The 18704-nt window shown below is 41.3% G+C and overlaps 1 protein-coding gene across 1 annotated transcript in view; it reads left to right on the forward strand.

Moving 5' to 3' along the window:
- Positions 1-18704, forward strand: part of LOC146548161 (NACHT, LRR and PYD domains-containing protein 12-like) — a 192740-nt gene that overhangs the window by 35594 nt on the left and 138442 nt on the right. Inside the window, exons 9-11 of the mRNA XM_085265035.1 lie at positions 4224-4418; positions 6526-6702; positions 9078-9251. Coding sequence (XP_085121161.1) covers positions 4224-4418; positions 6526-6702; positions 9078-9251 — 546 coding nt within the window. The remainder of the gene's footprint in view (positions 1-4223; positions 4419-6525; positions 6703-9077; positions 9252-18704) is intronic.

Consider the following 18704-nt stretch of genomic DNA (forward strand, 5'->3'; position numbering starts at 1 on the left):
CAAACCTTCATAGAAAAATAAGTTCATTATTAAAGAGTGAAAGCAAAGTGTTTCTGAAACGTGTCAAATCAGCCTTTGCTGGCATTAAATGAGCTTCTGTGTGAGGAGCACTCGTCCATGGCCTGGGCTCCTCGCTGTCAGGTAAAGTTTCATAAAGCTTTTGAGTTTTTCTGCAGATAATGTTGGTGTCCAGCACGATGTTCTTTTTCCTGCGGTCACTGAGCCACAAAGCCAAAGCTGACTCCATCCTTACGATGTTCTTGTTGTGGACAGTTACAACCTTTTTGCCTCCTTGTTGAAACTATGATGGTCAGCATCTTCCTCTGCCTTTGGCTGCTACCACAGGTGCAAAACGTCTCGTCATCATTGTTGTTTGTTGGGACAAAACGTACAAACATACAGTGCAGCACTGCAGAGTCACACTGCTGTAAATTTGAACACATTCTGTACTGTACAGGAGACACGGCACGAGATTGGCTGACAATGGTCTACAGCCAATCAGGACGCAGAACACAATGCGCTGTAAAAAACAAAAACATGCAAAATTGCACAAAAAAGATCAGCGAAACAGCGAGGCCGCCAAAGGTGAACTGTGTTACAGCGAGGGACCAGCGTATATGTGGTTGTTGGGACGATAAATGTCTTTGAGCTTGTGTCAGAAGACGAGCTGCAGCTTTCTGGACCAGCTGCAGTCTTGCCAGGCAGGTCCCACTAACTCCAACATATAAGGAGTTACAATAATCCAGCTGGGGCGTCATGAAAACGTGGATCGCCCGTTCAAGGTTTTTAAAAGATATAAATGATCTCACCTTAGATAAAAGCCTCAGATTGAAGAAAGACCGCTGTACAACTGAGCTCAGCTGTTTTTCAAATTGCCGTCAAATATAAGCCCCAAATGTAATAATGCGATTTAATAAAAGAGCTGAACCAGTCTAATAGAGCGCCCTTGATGCTGCCATGCTCCAATGGTGAGGTCAAGATGCTGTGGTCAAGGCAGCGGTCAGATCCAAAAGCACAGCTGAGTCTCCTGATCAGTGGCTGATAAAAGATCATTAAGAACTTTCCAAAGTGCAGTTTCAGTGCTGTGAAGAGCTTTAAAACCAGACTGAAACCTTTACAACAGATTGCAGCTGAACAAATATAATCTTTTACAAAATCTTCGACAGGAAGGGAAGCTTTGAAATAGGCCTGAAGTTTGAGCGGACAGAGGATCCAGATCAGGTTTTTAGTACAGGCTGTACAACAGCATGTTTAAAACAGGCTGTACAACACCTGAACTAAGACTGCTGTTAAAAATCGCTAAGATGTCGGAACCAACAACCTTTAAAATCTTTTTAAACACGTGTTGGAACAACATCATTTGGACAAGATGATGTCTTTATAGCATCACATCGTTCCTCCACCTGATCAAACCACACAGGCTCAAACTGATCAAAAACAGCTGAGCAGGTGAATATTTTAGCCCCGGTGCGATCTCGGGCGAGAGTATCGATGATGGCCAAAGGGCAGCGTCCAGCTCTACGGCCGCTGAAGAGCAGACTCAACAGACGCGCGTGATGTGGATCCTACTGCTCTAAAACTGGAGCTTCTTCAATCCATTAAAGAGGACATTAGTACGCTGTTAAAAGAAGAAGTCAGAAATGCATTGAAAGAAGATTTTGACAATATAAGGGCTGACGTGCAAGGACTGAGAAATGAGATCGCTAACAGCATGGCGGCGACGTGCGGCGAAGTTGATGGAGTAAAGGTTAGAGTGAAAGAAGCTGAGGATGGGCTGTCAATGTGGAGCGATGAGGTGACCACCCTGCAGTCTACAGTAGAGAGTATGAAGGAGGAGCTGTCTGACCTGAAGGATAAATGTGATGAAGGCAGGAAGCGGAGAGCTAACATCCACATCATAGGGATCCCAGAGGGCCTGGACTCGAGCTCCTCCACGGCCGTATCCGTGCTACTACGTGAAGTGCTGGGTATGGATAAAGACGTTATTGTCGACCGCTCACACAGGAGCCCTATCCTGAGAAAGCCAGCTGGTGACCCGCACGCCGTCATAGCCGAGCGTCACTACTACCAGGATTGTGTGGCTACGCCGTGCCAGGGCCCAAGCCCTGCTTGAGTTTAACGGACAACCTATTGCAATATTACGACTGGGCGATATGACCCAAAGTTCATATCTCGATATTCTTTAGCTGGATGGCGATATACGATATATATCTCGATATTTTTAAAGCCAGAAAGTACGAACAAAAAGAGAGTTCTTAGTCAAAGCTGTGTCCCAAATCTCACACAGGCACATTTATTAACATACAGCGTAGATGTACATGAAACAATTACTCAGGAATAAATGATCAGCATTTATTAAATAATAATGCTCCATAAATAAAAGAAAACAATGTTGTTTTTGTGCATAACAAAAAGCTCACAATCGTGCAGTCAAAATGTAAACAGACGCTGAGCATAATAACAAGCAGCTGCTCTGTTCCCAGGTTCTACTGCGTGACTGACAGCCTGGAGTTTGAAACCCTCTTTGTAACCGTGTCTCTTACAGGTGCCATTTATGGTCCTTATACACACTCAATACAGTAATATTACGTTGAAGCAGAGTACGTATCACTCCGCGAGGCTCCTCGTAGCTGTAATGCTCCAACAATCCATCAAGCGGTGCGGCCTCGTAGCTGAGCAAAGTCGTACCAAAACATCTTTTGAAAGGTTTCTGAGCGCCGTGTAGCACATAAAATCGGTTCGAGGTCAGTAAGCACAACCAGAATTCATCCATAAGCCGCACTGTCGATTTATGAGAAAATTACAGGATTTTAAGTGCAGAAAACATAGTTTATGGTTTTCCTTTGATCTTAGCAAATATCTACGCCTCTAATTGGGACGATCACAGATTTTTCACTAATGTCTTTGCGCGGCTCCCCAATATGTCATCACACAATATCATCTTTGAGGGAGACCTAAACTGCTCATTATCTGCTATGGACCACAGTTCACACAAAAGTACACTTAGTCCAAAGTCAGCATGCGTCATTCAGAGCTTTCTTGATAATTATGGGCTGGCTGATGTATGGAGATTTCATAATCCTGCTTCACGTCAATACTCTTTTTTTCTAATGTCCATAAAACATATATTTGTATAGAAAAACGTCTCCCTTTAGTTACAGAATGTGATTATAAGACTCTGGTGATTTCTCCTCTTGCTTTTTCAATGTGTATTCCTGATGCCTGCTCCAACTATCAGCCATGGAGATTCAACTCAGTGTTGTTAGCAGATGAAGAGTTTGTCAGTTACAAAAGGTCTCAAAGAGATTTTTTTTCTATCAATCAGACCCCAGAGATGTCATCATCAGTCATTTGGGAATCTCTAAAAGCATCTGAGAGGCCAAATAATTTCATTTTGTGCCAAACAAAGTGCAACACTGAAAGAACATCATCCATAAATATTGAGTAAGAACTGGACTCTCATACAGCGAGACTCAAATGCCTTTAAACATCAGCTTATCCTGCTGATCCAAGTCCAACACTGAGTTTGTAAAAACATGTTTGTCAATCATTTTGTTTGGTTTCTGAGGAAAAAGATTCAATAACTTGCTGCTAATACACAACATTTCATCATATTTCCTCATAACCCTCTTTTGTCTGACCATTTGATCCCATTTGAATTTGCAATAAAGGATCCACAGAGTTTGGTGACAATAATGACAGTAGATGTTTGTGTGAAAGTGCTGGAAGCAAATGAGTGTGTGATGTTCTTTCAGTGTTGCACTTTGTAGACGCTCCCTGAGCACTGGTCTCACAGCCAGCTGCACATAGAGACCAGTGTTGTTAGTCCAGGTCAGAAGATGACTTGTTGCAATGAAAATGAGCTTGTAGTTTGTCTGCTTTAATAATGTGACTGGAAAAAGGTGTTGGACTTCAAATATGTCCATTTCTGTCACACTTCACCTTTAAAAGTGAAGCCATGTGGTTCCTGGAAGGAAAAACACGACTTTTTCAAGTCTTTGTCCTGTTTTTATGAGAAATGTACGACTTTAATGTGAAACATTCAGAGTTTTTTCTCTTGTTGTGTTTGTTTGAAGCTGCTTCCTGTTGGCTTCAGCTGTTTGGAGTTTCCATTTTCTAAACTTCTACATTCTGAACCTTCTTCAGCTCTGAACAGATGATGAAACACTGAATGATTTCAAGCACTTTGTCTAATAAACTTACATCTTTCATTCTTTATACAGATTGGAGAGCTGTGGTTTGTCAGAGATCAGCTGTGATTATCTGGCAGCAGCACTGAAGTCCAACCCCTCCCATCTGAGAGAGCTGAACCTGAGTAATGACTACTCTTCTTCAACTAAGAACAACGTGCAGGATTCAGGAGTGAAGCATCTGTGTGGTTTCCTGGAGAGTCCAGGATGTAAACTTGAAACTCTGAGGTCAGTCAGCATGTTTTAGTTGTGCTGAGATGAATATGATGTGAAAGTTGTGCTGACACTAAACTGCAGACATCAGGCTGATATTATACTGATCCACACTGAGGATCTTCATGGTAAAGTCTGTTTTCTTCTTCTCTGGTTTAGTCCATTGACTGCAGCAGAACAATGTTCACATTTCAAACAGTGATACTCAACGTATGGCCCGCGGCCCACACGCGGCCTGCCCACCTTTCCTGATTCAGAGAGAGGGGACCCTGATTAACTGTGTAGCTTCTTCCTCACAGTTCTAAGTATCAGACACAACAATGAATAATCCACAGCTGACTGTCTTTAGCAGGTCAAAGGTCACGGCACACAGCAGACAGTCAGAAATATTCTAACTCTGATCATTTATCAGTTGTGACACTGTGAGACTTGATCAGAGGTGTGATCATCACAGCAGAGGCCTTTGTGTCAAAGTCACTGAGGATCAAACAGAAACACATGAAGCAGATTTTCCTCTTCTGGCTTTTTATAGCAGATAACCTTCAAAATATTCTGCAGTCGATCAAAAACTGAAGCAAACCATGAAGCAACATGTGAACATGAGCTGATGCTGCTGAAGTGAAGCAAAGTTACAGAGGTTTGATTACAGACACAGCTGAGAGTTTGTAATCTGTCATCATTTTAAAAAGTTTCCATGGAACAGCAGAAATGAGGCTTTACTGTCAGAGGCCGACAGCACTGAACACAACAGCAGACTGGTGGCTAATAAACAGTGAATGATGCAGAAACAGATGTTTGAAGCTGTTCTTGGAGTACACTGAGAGAGAGAGAGCTGTGCAGGCAGGAACAGCCAAAGTCAGAGAGAATTCATGAGCATATTGATCAAACGTGAAGCAGAGTTTGGATCTTCTTTTGCTGCTGCTTCACTCAGTTTTGGTTGGAGACAGATGAAACCTGCAGCTTCAGGATCTGTGAGCTGTCCACTTTCAGCCCCGACGGCGTGTCCGTGTACGTGCCGTCGAGTGAACGATCCACGCTCTGTGTTTCCATCTTTGTGTGTTTAGCTGCTCTCATTTACTGTTTTATCTGTTTGCTGCTTGTTGAAATAGTTTGTGAGCTTTAACCTGAGATTCTGGCAAAATACATTTATATTAAACATCGATTCAGGATTGAATGAATCAACATCGTTTTATTCAAATTAAAACCATTTAAATGGGAACATGAATTTTTTACAGCCGCCTCTAATGCTGGGTAATGTCAGCTGGTCCATGTGCAGCTGGCTGTGAGGCTCAGGGAGCGTCTACAAAGTGCAACACTGAAAGAACATCATCCATAAATATTGAGTAAGAACTGGACTCTCATACAGCGAGACTCAAATGCCTTTAAACATCAGCTTATCCTGCTGATCCAAGTCCAACACTGAGTTTGTAAAAACATGTTTGTCAATCATTTTGTTTGGTTTCTGAGGAAAAAGATTCAATAACTTGCTGCTAATACACAACATTTCATCATATTTCCTCATAACCCTCTTTTGTCTGACCATTTGATCCCATTTGAATTTGCAATAAAGGATCCACAGAGTTTGGTGACAATAATGACAGTAGATGTTTGTGTGAAAGTGCTGGAAGCAAATGAGTGTGTGATGTTCTTTCAGTGTTGCACTTTGTAGACGCTCCCTGAGCACTGGTCTCACAGCCAGCTGCACATAGAGACCAGTGTTGTTAGTCCAGGTCAGAAGATGACTTGTTGCAATGAAAATGAGCTTGTAGTTTGTCTGCTTTAATAATGTGACTGGAAAAAGGTGTTGGACTTCAAATATGTCCATTTCTGTCACACTTCACCTTTAAAAGTGAAGCCATGTGGTTCCTGGAAGGAAAAACACGACTTTTTCAAGTCTTTGTCCTGTTTTTATGAGAAATGTACGACTTTAATGTGAAACATTCAGAGTTTTTTCTCTTGTTGTGTTTGTTTGAAGCTGCTTCCTGTTGGCTTCAGCTGTTTGGAGTTTCCATTTTCTAAACTTCTACATTCTGAACCTTCTTCAGTTCTGAACAGATGATGAAACACTGAATGATTTCAAGCACTTTGTCTAATAAACTTACATCTTTCATTCTCTATACAGATTGTGGGACTGTGGTTTGTCAGAGATCAGCTGTGATTATCTGGCAGCAGCACTGAAGTCCAACCCCTCCCATCTGAGAGAGCTGGACCTGAGCTTCAACAACAAGCTGCAGGATCCAGGAGTGAAGCATCTGTGTGGTTTCCTGGAGAGTCCAGGATGTAAACTTGAAACTCTGGGGTCAGTCAGCATGTTTTAGTTGTGCTGAGATGAATATGATGTGAAAGTTGTGCTGACACTAAACTGCAGACATCAGGCTGATATTATACTGATCCACACTGAGGATCTTCATGGTAAAGTCTGTTTTCTTCTTCTCTGGTTTAGTCCATTGACTGCAGCAGAACAATGTTCACATTTCAAACCTTCAAAGAAGAAGAAAAATCCTCCACTGGAAAATTCACTGTGAAACTCTCAAACTCTTCGTTCCACCTTAAAGTCTGTGTGACACTGAAATCCAAAGCAAAATGTGCGTTTGCTTTACAGACAGCAGTCCAACACAAACATACACACATCATCCAAAACACAGTCCAACATCCAAATCTCCTCCACTGCCAGCATGAATGATGGGAAAGAGAAGGAGGAACACTCTGACATTCAGGGTTAGAATGAGTTTCATCAAGCAGACTGTGAAGATCAAAGCTGCATTAGAAAGCTTACATGAATGAATGAGTGGACAGAAGTGGACAGAGATCATCTGAAGCACTTCAAAGGCTTTAAATCAGCACATTTCTCTTTATTCTTTATCAACTCTGTTAGTTTCTCTCAGTTTTCTGTGGAATGAAGCTAACAGCAGGCTAATAAGATGCTGACCAATAGGTTTCTATTAAAGGTTGTAATTTGTATATGAAAAAGTGCTTTGGCTCAGCAGGGATCAGCTTACAGGTAGAATACAGCTGCTGGATTGGATTAGCATGTCATAGCTATCTACCAAACTGCTAACTGGGGGATTTCAGGCCATCTATGGATCATTTTTGCTAACTGTTTATTCAGCTTAGGCTCACAGGGCTGCAGCCTGTGCCCTAGCTGTCATAGGGCAAGAGGCGTGGTCCACCTGCACAGGTGAGCAGTCCATCACAGGGCCAACAGAGAGCGACAGAGAAGCACTCCCTCACATCCACACCTACAGCCAATGTAGAAGCACCAATGAACCTAAGCAGCATTTCATTGGACTGTGGGAGAACATCCAACCTCCACAGAAAGGCCCAGCTGACCAACAAGCTTCAACCTACAACCTTCTTGCTCTAAGGCACTAGTGCTAACCACTTTTGCCCATTTCAGCCCAAATCCTGCATCTTCCTGTTTCTGACTCCAGGCCAGCTCCACTAACACTTTGTCATCAGACACTGCCACCTAGTGGAGGAAGTCTTAGTTCCATTTGAAGCTTCAGATTACAGTTAGTTCCTTTACAAAGAGGTGGAGGTGGTGGGGCCACAGCACCATCATCACTGAGTGCCATAGGACACTTAACCTTTGTTTCCATATGCTGGGAACTTCCTGTTGTTCCAAGGAGGACTGGAAAATGTGTGAAAATCTCCCAGTCAGTTCCTCACAGCACACTTCAATCATTTCCCTCCCACAGCATCAGGACCAGGGCTTTTTCTCTCTTTGGTCCCACTAAGAGATTTCCACACAAACACCTCATCAGTGGGACTCTCAGAGCTACCAGCCCTTTGCTACAATCACAAAGCTCTTCATTGAAATCAATGATATCAAAGCTGGAATCAAATGAGTCCAAGTCTTCTGCTGATTCAGCATCACATTCATCTTTGCTCCTTGTTCTGCATCCCCACCATGGACTTCATTCCTTTCCAAGCCAGCCTTGAGTGTCCTTTATTCAGCTCATCCTCTGCTTTACTTTTACACCTGATTTTAGCTGCTTTATCTCTCTTTCAACAGGTTTCTGTGCCTCAATCTTTTTCTTCTCTCCCTCATAACAAGACAGCTTCTTCTGCCTGAGAACATGTTGGAGTGATTTACTAATCCAGGGCTGCTTATTGGGGAAAATACTTCCTGTTTCCAAAGTAATCCCCATTTTTCCCAGAAAGAAATGTCAGTAGAAATCGATGATCTAAGTGAGAACATGAGCCTTTCAAAAGTCCCAGTGGGTGCAGTCAAAGCAGTCCCTCAGTCCCAGTATAGAGTCTTTGGTCCAGACTGGAACAGCTGTGTGCCCAGTTTGAGCTCTCTTCAGTGCTGTGACCTGACAGACCCAGAGGGGCCATCACATCACATTTAGAAGCTCCCCTGATGGAGCCACAACACATGTCCAATACTTAGTCTGTCTTGTTGGACCAACTGGAAGAAATGATTCAAGGACTTAGTCACAGAACAGAGATTCAAATCTCCAAAATCCAACTGGCTGCATCAGGACATATAGTCTGAAACTCTGCACAGTTTCCTGTTTGAAGCTGCTTCCTGTTGGCTTCAGCTGTTTGGAGTTTCCATTTTCTAAACTTCTACATTCTGAACCTTCTTCAGCTCTGAACAGATGATGAAACACTGAATGATTTCAAGCACTTTGTCTAATAAACTTACATCTTTCATTCTTTATACAGATTGAGCTGGTGTGGTTTGTCAGAGATCAGCTGTGATTATCTGGCAGCAGCACTGAAGTCCAACCCCTCCCATCTGAGAGAGCTGTACCTGTATGGAAACAACGTGAAGGATCCAGATGTGAAGCAGCTGTCTGATCTTCAGCAGAGTCCAGACTACAGACTGGAGACTCTGAGGTCAGTAGAGTGATGGAGTGAGTGGGTGGTGCTGTCAGCAGTATTGTACTAAACACAGTCAGTATGAAACAAAGATCCAGTGTTTCCTGTAAAGCTGCAGCTTCTCAGTGAAGCTGTGAGAGGAGAACGGTGACAGGCTTCAGGATTGGACACAAACACTTCCTGTTTCTCACCTTTATGGTCACCATAGTAACGGCTGACACGCTCTGATCAAACACTGTCAACAGCCAATCAGCTCTCTGAACAAAGCAGCACGCAGACCAATGACTGCATTGATTTCCAAGTTTAAAGCAGTGAAGAACACAGTCTGTAGGTGAGGAAGAATTTAGTGAGAGCAGATGTTTGGATGGAATTCCTCCAGTTAACAGCTGGAACCGTCCATCTGGATTGTTGGGCTTGTTGTTGGGGTTCCTACAGAGCTCAGAGTGGACACACCAAGGTTCTTCTAATGAATGAAAGTCCAAACTCAAACTAGGAGGGAAAAACATTTTCAGCAACTTCAATAAAAATCCAAAGATTAGAAAAAGTGAAGCAACAATGAGTCCTAGTACAGTCCCAGCACTGACGTCCCTGCTGCTCTTTATACTGGATGTGCTGCATCACTGACTGACAGCTGATGAAGAGTCTCTGGAAACACTCGTTTATCTCCTCTGCTCTTCCTCCTTCTCTCTGCAGGTGGAGGTCATGATGGTAAACAGGACAGTGTGTGTGCTGAGAGAGGAGCAGCTGTGTCCTGATGATCCAGAGAGGTTGAAGCAGCAGCAGCTTGTGTGTAGAGACGCTCTGACTGGGCCATGTTACTGGGAGGTGGAGAGGAGAGCTTCATCCAGCAGTGACTGACAGAGGAATGAAGTGCAGATGACTGTCAGTGCTGCAGAGTGAACTGCTCTGAGAACAGCTCCACTGTCAGACACAATGTAGAGTCCAGCATCAGCCCTGTGTGTCCCTCTGGATCTGACAGAGGATCATCAGTGTATCTGGACTGCTCTGCTGCTGCTCTGTCCTTCTACAGTCTCTGCACAGTCTCTGTCTCACTCTGGAAAGATTTTACAACTTGTTGTAATTACAGAACGTTAATATAATATTCAAACATGTGATCTTCTCTTTATTTCTGAATCTTTACCAAATAAAGAAAAACCAAACTAACAAACAGAAGCTGTCGTGTCCTTTTTCACCACATCTGTGAATATTTTCTGTGTTTTTCCTCTTTTCCTCCTTCCTGCAGCTCCATCTTCATCATTCTGTGTCCAGTATATGTGAACACGTCCAAAGCATCTGAGCCTCATGTTACCCGTTTGTGTGAGTTACGCCTGTCGTTGTGTTGTGGTGTATAAATAAGGGGCAGGAGACAGCGCTGGATCTCTGAGTTCTTTACTCTCAATTTCTGCAACATCTGCAATATCTAGAAATGCAAACCTGTGAGCTGTGTGTGTTGTGCGTCTGCTCGGCCACCTCTCCTCCGGCCGTGCTGGAAGCAGCTGTGCGTTTGACAGTTTTATCGACTCGACAATAATCGAACAAATTAAATGTTCAAAAATATCAACTTAAGCACTTCAAAGTCAACAAAAAGCTTAAAACAATGAAATAATATTTCACTGACAAAACAACAGCTCATAAGAACGATACACAAAATAATACAGAAACAAACAAATAAAAGTTATTAACCAGGATCCATGTTTTTGTCACAAACACTGAATCAGCTGATTCACTCTTTATGTTTCTGAGTTTGTTTTGTGATTATAGTTCTGGTTTCTGTTTCTGTGTCTTCACTGTGTCCCACGTCTCCTTACTTTGGACTCTGTGTTATATTTCCTGTTTTACTTTGACAGTCCTGTGTTACTGTTTCCTGTCTCGTGTGTGTAATTGGTCCCAGCTGTGTTTCCCTCCTGTCTCCCGTTCCCTGATTACTAAACTGCGTCCACGCCGCCGGCGCTCCTCTCCACAGCTGGATTCCAGGATTTCAGAGCATCCAGCTGTGGTGAGTGATGGAGACACTTTCTCTGCTCCCTCAGTAATCAGGACAGTTTATTGAACATCAGAGGACATAAAGGACTGTTTTTCACCTGCCTGTTCTGAACCTGGACATTAAAGACTGCTGGCTTCAAGGACATTAATCCCAGTGTCAGCCAGCCAATAACAGCCTGTGTTTTTCAGCTCTTTAGGAGTCAGAAATGAGAAAGACACAGACTGCTAACCGCTCCCTGCAGGAAATAAGCTCCGCCTCTTCCTTTCCTGTATATGAGTGATTCTGACATGAGACACAATGAGTTTCCTGTTTATTGTGACTTAAAGCGAGCAGCAAAGACACTAAACTGTGTGTTTCCAGCTGAAGCTGCTTTTTGTGTTGCTCCCACAATCCTGTCTGAAACAGTCAGTGAGGAAAACTCAATGTGACTTCAGAGTGACAGAGGTAAGCGACTCATGTTGTAACTGACGTCAGACGCCGGAGATTTTGGCGTAAAATTAAAGCGAATGGTAGTTTAGAATTGAACAAATTCCTTTAAGCTTCAGTATTACCAAATACACTTATCAATAGTCTTCTAACTAACAATATTTGTCTAAATCATCTCCAACACCCTGGAGAACAACGGGGAGAGTTTAGAGGCTCTCCAAGATTACATTGATCAGTGCTTCCAGGATCTTGTGATGAAGAAGGCTCAGAGTGCAAAACCTTCATCAAAACCCACCTGAAGCTGCTGGAGGACACGGTGAAGAACATCGCCTTTGATAGAGTGCATCGCATCGGCCCCATGCGGGCTGCGACCGGGAGACCACGTCCTACTGTGGCCAAGTTCGGCCACTTCAAACAAAAGGAACAGGTGAAAAGTCTCCGTGTCCATCGGTGTTTCTCCACGTCTCTCTTCCTTCTTCGTGTCATCTCTGTGTTTCCCTGCTGCCCTCATGTTTTCTGCTTTGTCTGTTAGTTCTTCCCAGTTTAGGTTGATGTTCACTTCTTCCCTCACCTTTGTTATTTTCACTGTAAATAAATCTCCACTCGCATCTCCACCGCCGTCTGCATCTTGGTCCTCATTCACTCCACCACACGACTGCTGCCCCAGCCGTGACAACTTTTGATGTTTCCTCTACATTTACCTTTAAAAATTATTTACTTTACCTTGTTTGGTATCATTTGGTATCAGATGGCCGACTTCTAAATGGTCACCATGGTCACCACCGAACTTGAGGAGTTTGCCCCCTCACATATACTAATGTGCCACAAACAGGACTTTAACATCACCAACCATTCCTATGTTATTACGGTGTATCCATATAACTGGCCCACCCTGTACAGTTATGCTTTCATGTTGACATACTGTATTAACACAATTCAGGGAGGATTCTAGGATCAGAGCTTTGGGGGGCTGAGCACCCAGAGAGCTGCCCAGCCAGCCAAGATACACTTTACTGGTCACAATGAGACTTCTTCCCCGTCTCTGTCCCTGCATCCTCCCTGTCCTCATGTTGTCTTCGCCTCCTTTATCAGTCATCATAATTTTACCGTCTCTGTGCAAGTCTGCAAATTTCTTTATTAAATCAAAAGATTATTAAATCCATCAAGTCTCTCTGTGCCTGGGTCCTCGTCACAAAACATGACATCACTGTTTTGTACTTTTTAACAATTTAATCCCACATTTGTGAAAGAAAAGCAAAACACTTTTTTGAAAAGTCTGTAACAAAACCATCAATTCTGATCAAGGTTATTTAAATGCTGCCAAAGAAGAATGGATTGGAATAAAAAAAATACATATCCTAACCTTAATTACTGGAGGAGAATAATGAATGATGCTCATAGTGAGTAAGAAGTAAACTGAGTGCATATTTTGGACAGAGATTCACTTTTAATGAGTTTGTATAATATAATACAGATACATAAAAACACTCCTGAAACAGAATAAATTATTACAAATAAATTATTACAAAATATTAAAAAATATTATGGATACTTTTGTTGTTAAAATGTTACCTCTCAACCAAGTTCTGCCTTTTATATTTTTAGTAGTAGTGTGTCACACAAACAGGAAATATTGTCAAAAAAAAGTAAGTAAGTGCTGAAGCACCCCAAAAATGAACCAAAGCACCCTAAAAATGGGCTAAAATCGCCCCTGTTAACAAATAATAGCCCAACAGTCACTTTTATGCTTACTGTAGCTGTTAGCTAAAAACACTAATTTAGCCTAGTTTGCCCTGAATTCAGCTTTGACAGACATGATCGACTGTTTCCAGTAGAATTCCTCGTTGTCATCTTGTTCCCTCTCAGAGCCCCGTATGCTTGCAGAGACCCCTACAGCAGGGAAATGTGCCAAAGAACGTCCAAAACATTGCATTTTAGGTTTATTTATGCCTTACACACAATCCCAACTCTTTAGCTAACTTAACAACTTTGGCTAAAGTCTATAGTTAGTCTTACTCGTTTGTACAACATTTCTGGATCGCCACTGTTTGAAATGATATGACATATGACTCTCACTGAAACAGCAAACTTTGTAGAAAACAACACTTCTGATTCTCTATCTAGCTGTTTGCTCACAGCTGTAGATTACATTATAAGTGGTTGTTCACTCTTGTCAATAATTACATTTCTAAATTCTATTTGTGCAGTTACATGTAAACAAAGTCCAATATTGTATCTAAATGATTGTGTTATGGTGGGACAGTTTCCAATTTTGTTGTATTATTGCACTAGGTATGACTGTGCAAGAGTTATCTTATCTTCCTTGCTTGCACCACACTCTTTGCAGAAATGGTGCACAGCAGCACTGCATCATGTTATTGTGTTGTATAATATACCAGAACTAATACAAAGCAATATCCATGTACACTATAGGTCCATGCCAATGTGCCCAAATGGGACCTCCATAAATGGTAAGGGGCGCAAAGGCACTTTAAGACCAGTGGGCACACCATCGGTGCACATCCGCTCGGATGCTTTTTTCTATTCATTTATTTCCCTGTTTATTTATCGATGCACAAAAGCAATTATCTCAGAGACACCATCCTCTTAACAGAGACTCAAATCAGGAACCTGCAGATTATTAGTCAGCAGCTTTAACTTCCTGTCTTTGTCTCACTAAACCTTCCACGTGGAAACTTGAGCTGCCCACTCAAGCACAGTAGGCTTTAACTGGCTCTGCTCAAGTCACTTCAGTATCTGAGAAACTGTCTCGATGCATGCCAAAGAACACTTTGACAATACGCTTGTGTTGAGTCAAATCCACCACAAGCATATTCTATGGCAGTTTAATTCCACTCCACATAAAAATAGTCACGTATTATTTCCCCCCACCACACTTCCTGCCAGTAGCTGGTGCCCCCACCCACAGTGCATTAGTGGTTCTCTGTGTTTAGTGGCTCACTCTGGGCGGCTGCTCGGTGGGGCCCGGCCCCCTGGCTCTGTTGGGCCTGTGCTGCGGGTGGGGTGCCCTCAGGTCTCGGCCCTCTGGGCCCATTTACTGCTCAGTAACATTTAATATCTATTATTTACTACTACTTACTAGCCTACTTACTGCATATTATTGGTTGTTGCTGTGGGTTCCCCACTGTGTTGGTTTTTCCTTGTGTTTTTCAGCAGATGATGAAATAGATTTTCAGTATTTTTTCTCTCTTCCTCTCCATCTATTTCTCTTCTTCTCTGTTTTTCCCTCTTCTTCTGTTAACTTTCTCCCCAGCTTATCTTTTTTCTTCTTTCCTGACCCCCATTCTGATTCTAATGACTCAAAATAAAGTAAAATCATCATCAAATATGACTATCAAGTGGACCAGTATAGCAAAAACCATAATGGTGGCAGAGGCCACAGAGCCAAGTGGCAGGATTTTCAACGTTCAAACCAGATAAAAAACAGAAATTAAATGGTGTTAAAAGCCATGAATTAAGGCAATTCATTCACAACATCATTACAAGTTTTACTGGACGTTAATATTTTTCTCTTTTTTCAGTGCAAAACAAACTAACAGTACACATGATGCTGGCAAGTTAAAATGTCAGTGTCTTTTATAGATAGCATGTCTAGCATCATAGTTTTATAGATCACGTAGTCAGGGTAAAAACTCCATCTCTGATTATTATTGTACATGACTGTGACATGCAGCGGCCTCAGCATCATGATGAAGGCGACCGGAGGAGATAGTTTGGTAGACATCGATGTTTTGCCGATGAAGGCTCATGTAGCGGTCCTCTTTGTCCTAAACAACAATTTACACTGTCATTTACATTTAATTAAAGTGCAGCTTAAAACACAGACATAATGCACTGCAGCCTCGGCACAATTAAGTGTAAAACAGAACTATGGAAAACTCACAAACATCTGGCGAGTTTCAGATCCTGTTAAGTTAGTTAGACCTGATCTGTTTTCTCTGTTAGGATAAAAACATCAGAGGTCATGGGGTGAAAAATACCTCAAAAACAAGACTAGCTATGTCTACAACTAATGTGTGGTGTTTTAAAAGAACCTATGAGATACTTTGAACACCACAGTGGCTGCTGTATGCAGTAATGTGCTCAAGTGATTTCAAAGGGTCATTTCATGAGTTTAAGTGCGTCAGTAAAAGTTTTCACCTGCGAGGATTTCTCCTCAGGCTGTAACCACAGGTTATCACAGCCACACTGATGAGTGAAGCAGCAGCAGAAATGATGGGAACTGTAGCCATGAACTTCATGCCAGAAGAATCTCCATCGTCTGTTGAATGTTGCCACACACACACAAAAAAACTTCATTTTGAAAACATGAAAAGTCACGAAATTTGCATTAACCTGTTATATTAAAGTGGAAAACATGTTTATCTTTTCATTACATTAGAGTTACAATTGCATCATTCAAACACTTCACTGATGAAATAACACCAAAGTTGTGATTGGAGCAGTTTTATAATGAAATTTTAAACAAATTAGCCAGAAGAAGAGCTTAAAAACATTCCAGATGTTCATCTCCTGACTGAAACCTTTCATTAATCCGCTGCAGGCGGGAATGACGACCTCAAACCATGTATGACAGAAAAGAAAGTGTTAACGCAGTTCCAAACATCCACCTTGAATCTGCGGTGTGGGTATAAATAGAAAATGTTTTTACCTCTCACAGTCACACTGAGATGGAGAACATACAATCCACCACGAAATCCACACTCACAGGTGTAGTTCCCACTGTCTTCAGATGTTAAGTTGAGCAGGTGGAGAAACACAGTCTCATTTTCTTTGATCAGTGTGAACCTGGAGTCACAGCCATGAATAAAGCCTCGGTCGTAACGATAGAGCAGACGACGCTGTTCTCCTCGGCTCCTCTCTGTGCTGATCTCACACAGTATCATCACAGTAATATTCAGAGTTGTTTTGCTGCATATTTGAGTGGAATCGGGTTTCTTTCCAATTGTCTTCACAAGAGTCTCTATAAATTGTTCCAGTTAAAATGAAACAAAATCGGGATTATAGTTTCTATATATTTGTTGTTGTGGGAAAATCAATCACATATATTATTTCACTAACCTAACTAAAGCTTTCTTCTTAAACACCTGGCTTTACAGCTTTTCTTTTTTAATTATATATATTTACCTTCACTGCTAAAAACCACAAGCAGAAGCAGGAGAAAGCAGAGTTTCCGTGCAGTCATGCTGGTGAGGAAGTAACTGTGGCTGACAGTGTGAGGTAGACTATAGTGAAAGCAGGAAGACTTGCACCCTCCTTATTTCACCTCTTGTGTCTACACTGAAACTTTTACTATGTCTAAAATAGAAGTGCATAAAAGTGGAAGGACAGTAGAAGGTGAACCACCAACATTGTTTAAGCCAGACTGATCTCTCTGTTTATCTGGATGGACATTGTGTTCAAATTATGATGAGATGTTTGTTCAAAAACAAAACTAGTCTGATACAAAGAGTCATGTTTGCCACAGTTTATTGTGTTTGTATTGTATTAAATCTGAGAGCCTGAGTTGGAGTATTATGACTGAATGGTCTCCATTACTGGGAAACAACTATCCAGTGTGAAAAGATGGACGTTTATTATAATATATGAATATTATTATATTAGTATGTCACCTAAAGTTTTATATACTTTAAAATGTTTATAGAGCTTTATTATCCACTCCCACAGTTCCTGTGCTTCTTGCTGAGCGTGTCTTGTTGTCGTGTTGATGGTTCACTGAGATGATAGTCTGGTAGGAATCACTCGATGGCTGCTGAAGGTTTGTATAGGGCTGATCTGGCTCATCGTCATCCTTTAGAAAAGTGAAATATTTTAGGTATTAATCAAGTTCAACCCGGTCTACCCACACACTCTATTGATCTTTAAATCTCTCCATCTGTTGCCTGGATTATTTAATGTTTCTGCTCATTTCTGTAAGAGCTTCTTCACAAAATAAAGGACACTGAAGTTGGCACTAATAGTATTATAACACTAATCTGTAATTATCTATATAAGTAACATCCTAAAACATAAATGTACATGTTTTACCAAGTCTGCCAGAGCTCATATTATATTTTTACATGCTGTAGTGCCATTTTTGGGAGCATTTCAAGTTGATATACATCAATACAACCATTATAGCCCAAATTCTAATAATATGTCTGCATTAAGTGCACAGTAATTACATAAATTGCAAAAAAATGCAATAAACTACCAAAAAATTGAAAATCGTTTTTGTTTTTGAACATATATTTCTAGTTAGAGAAATTTAAGAGGCTTATCTCTCAAAACTGTAAATACAAAATAGTTGCACAACATAGTTTCCCACCACAGGAAATTTATTTTGAGTGTCTTCATAGTTTTATTTCTGAAACACACCAATTTTTATATAATGCAGGAAAAACAAAAATAAATATTATAATGCAAAATTAATCATCAAAATAAACTATTTCCAGCAGTGCAATATGAGTTCTAAGCATCCCAGAAACGACACAGAAAGTCATAAAGTCAAACATAACTTTTAAAAACACCAGTATAGGCTCATAAGGCCCTGATGGTAAAAAACTACATTTCTACAAACTTTTAACTAGCTGCTGTAGATCGTAGCAATAAATTGCTCACCAAACCGTTGGGATTTTCAGGTACAGACACTCCAGATGTTCCTGACCTTAAGCAGCCACGTTGATAAGAAAGGATGTCAGCATTAGTGTAACACTATTCACATTCAAACAGAGAAAAATCAAGTAAGAACATCTACATTTATATTATCTTCTCTCTTAATAATGATAATTATTTTTGGAAGGATAAAAAGTGTTCATTCTAGACATGATGTTTAACATACAGCGAATTCTCATTTATTGAAATGTGATGTTTCCTTTTACTTTCTCTACATCTATATCATCTTTGAATTACTGCAGCAAAAATAGTCTCACCCATTACTTTTCCTCCAGTAGATAAATCCCACGATAACTCCAGTTATAAAGATGATCACAACACCGGGCAGATAAACGGAAAAAGATTTGTCTGCTGAAGTGTGGGCCTCGTTTGTGTCTAAATCATTG

The sequence above is a fragment of the Mchenga conophoros genome, linkage group LG23 (genome assembly GCF_057382185.1).
Source record: "Mchenga conophoros isolate Kocher_MC1m ecotype Shallow Benthic linkage group LG23, M_conophoros_male_GT1.1, whole genome shotgun sequence".
Lineage (NCBI taxonomy): Eukaryota > Metazoa > Chordata > Actinopteri > Cichliformes > Cichlidae > Mchenga > Mchenga conophoros.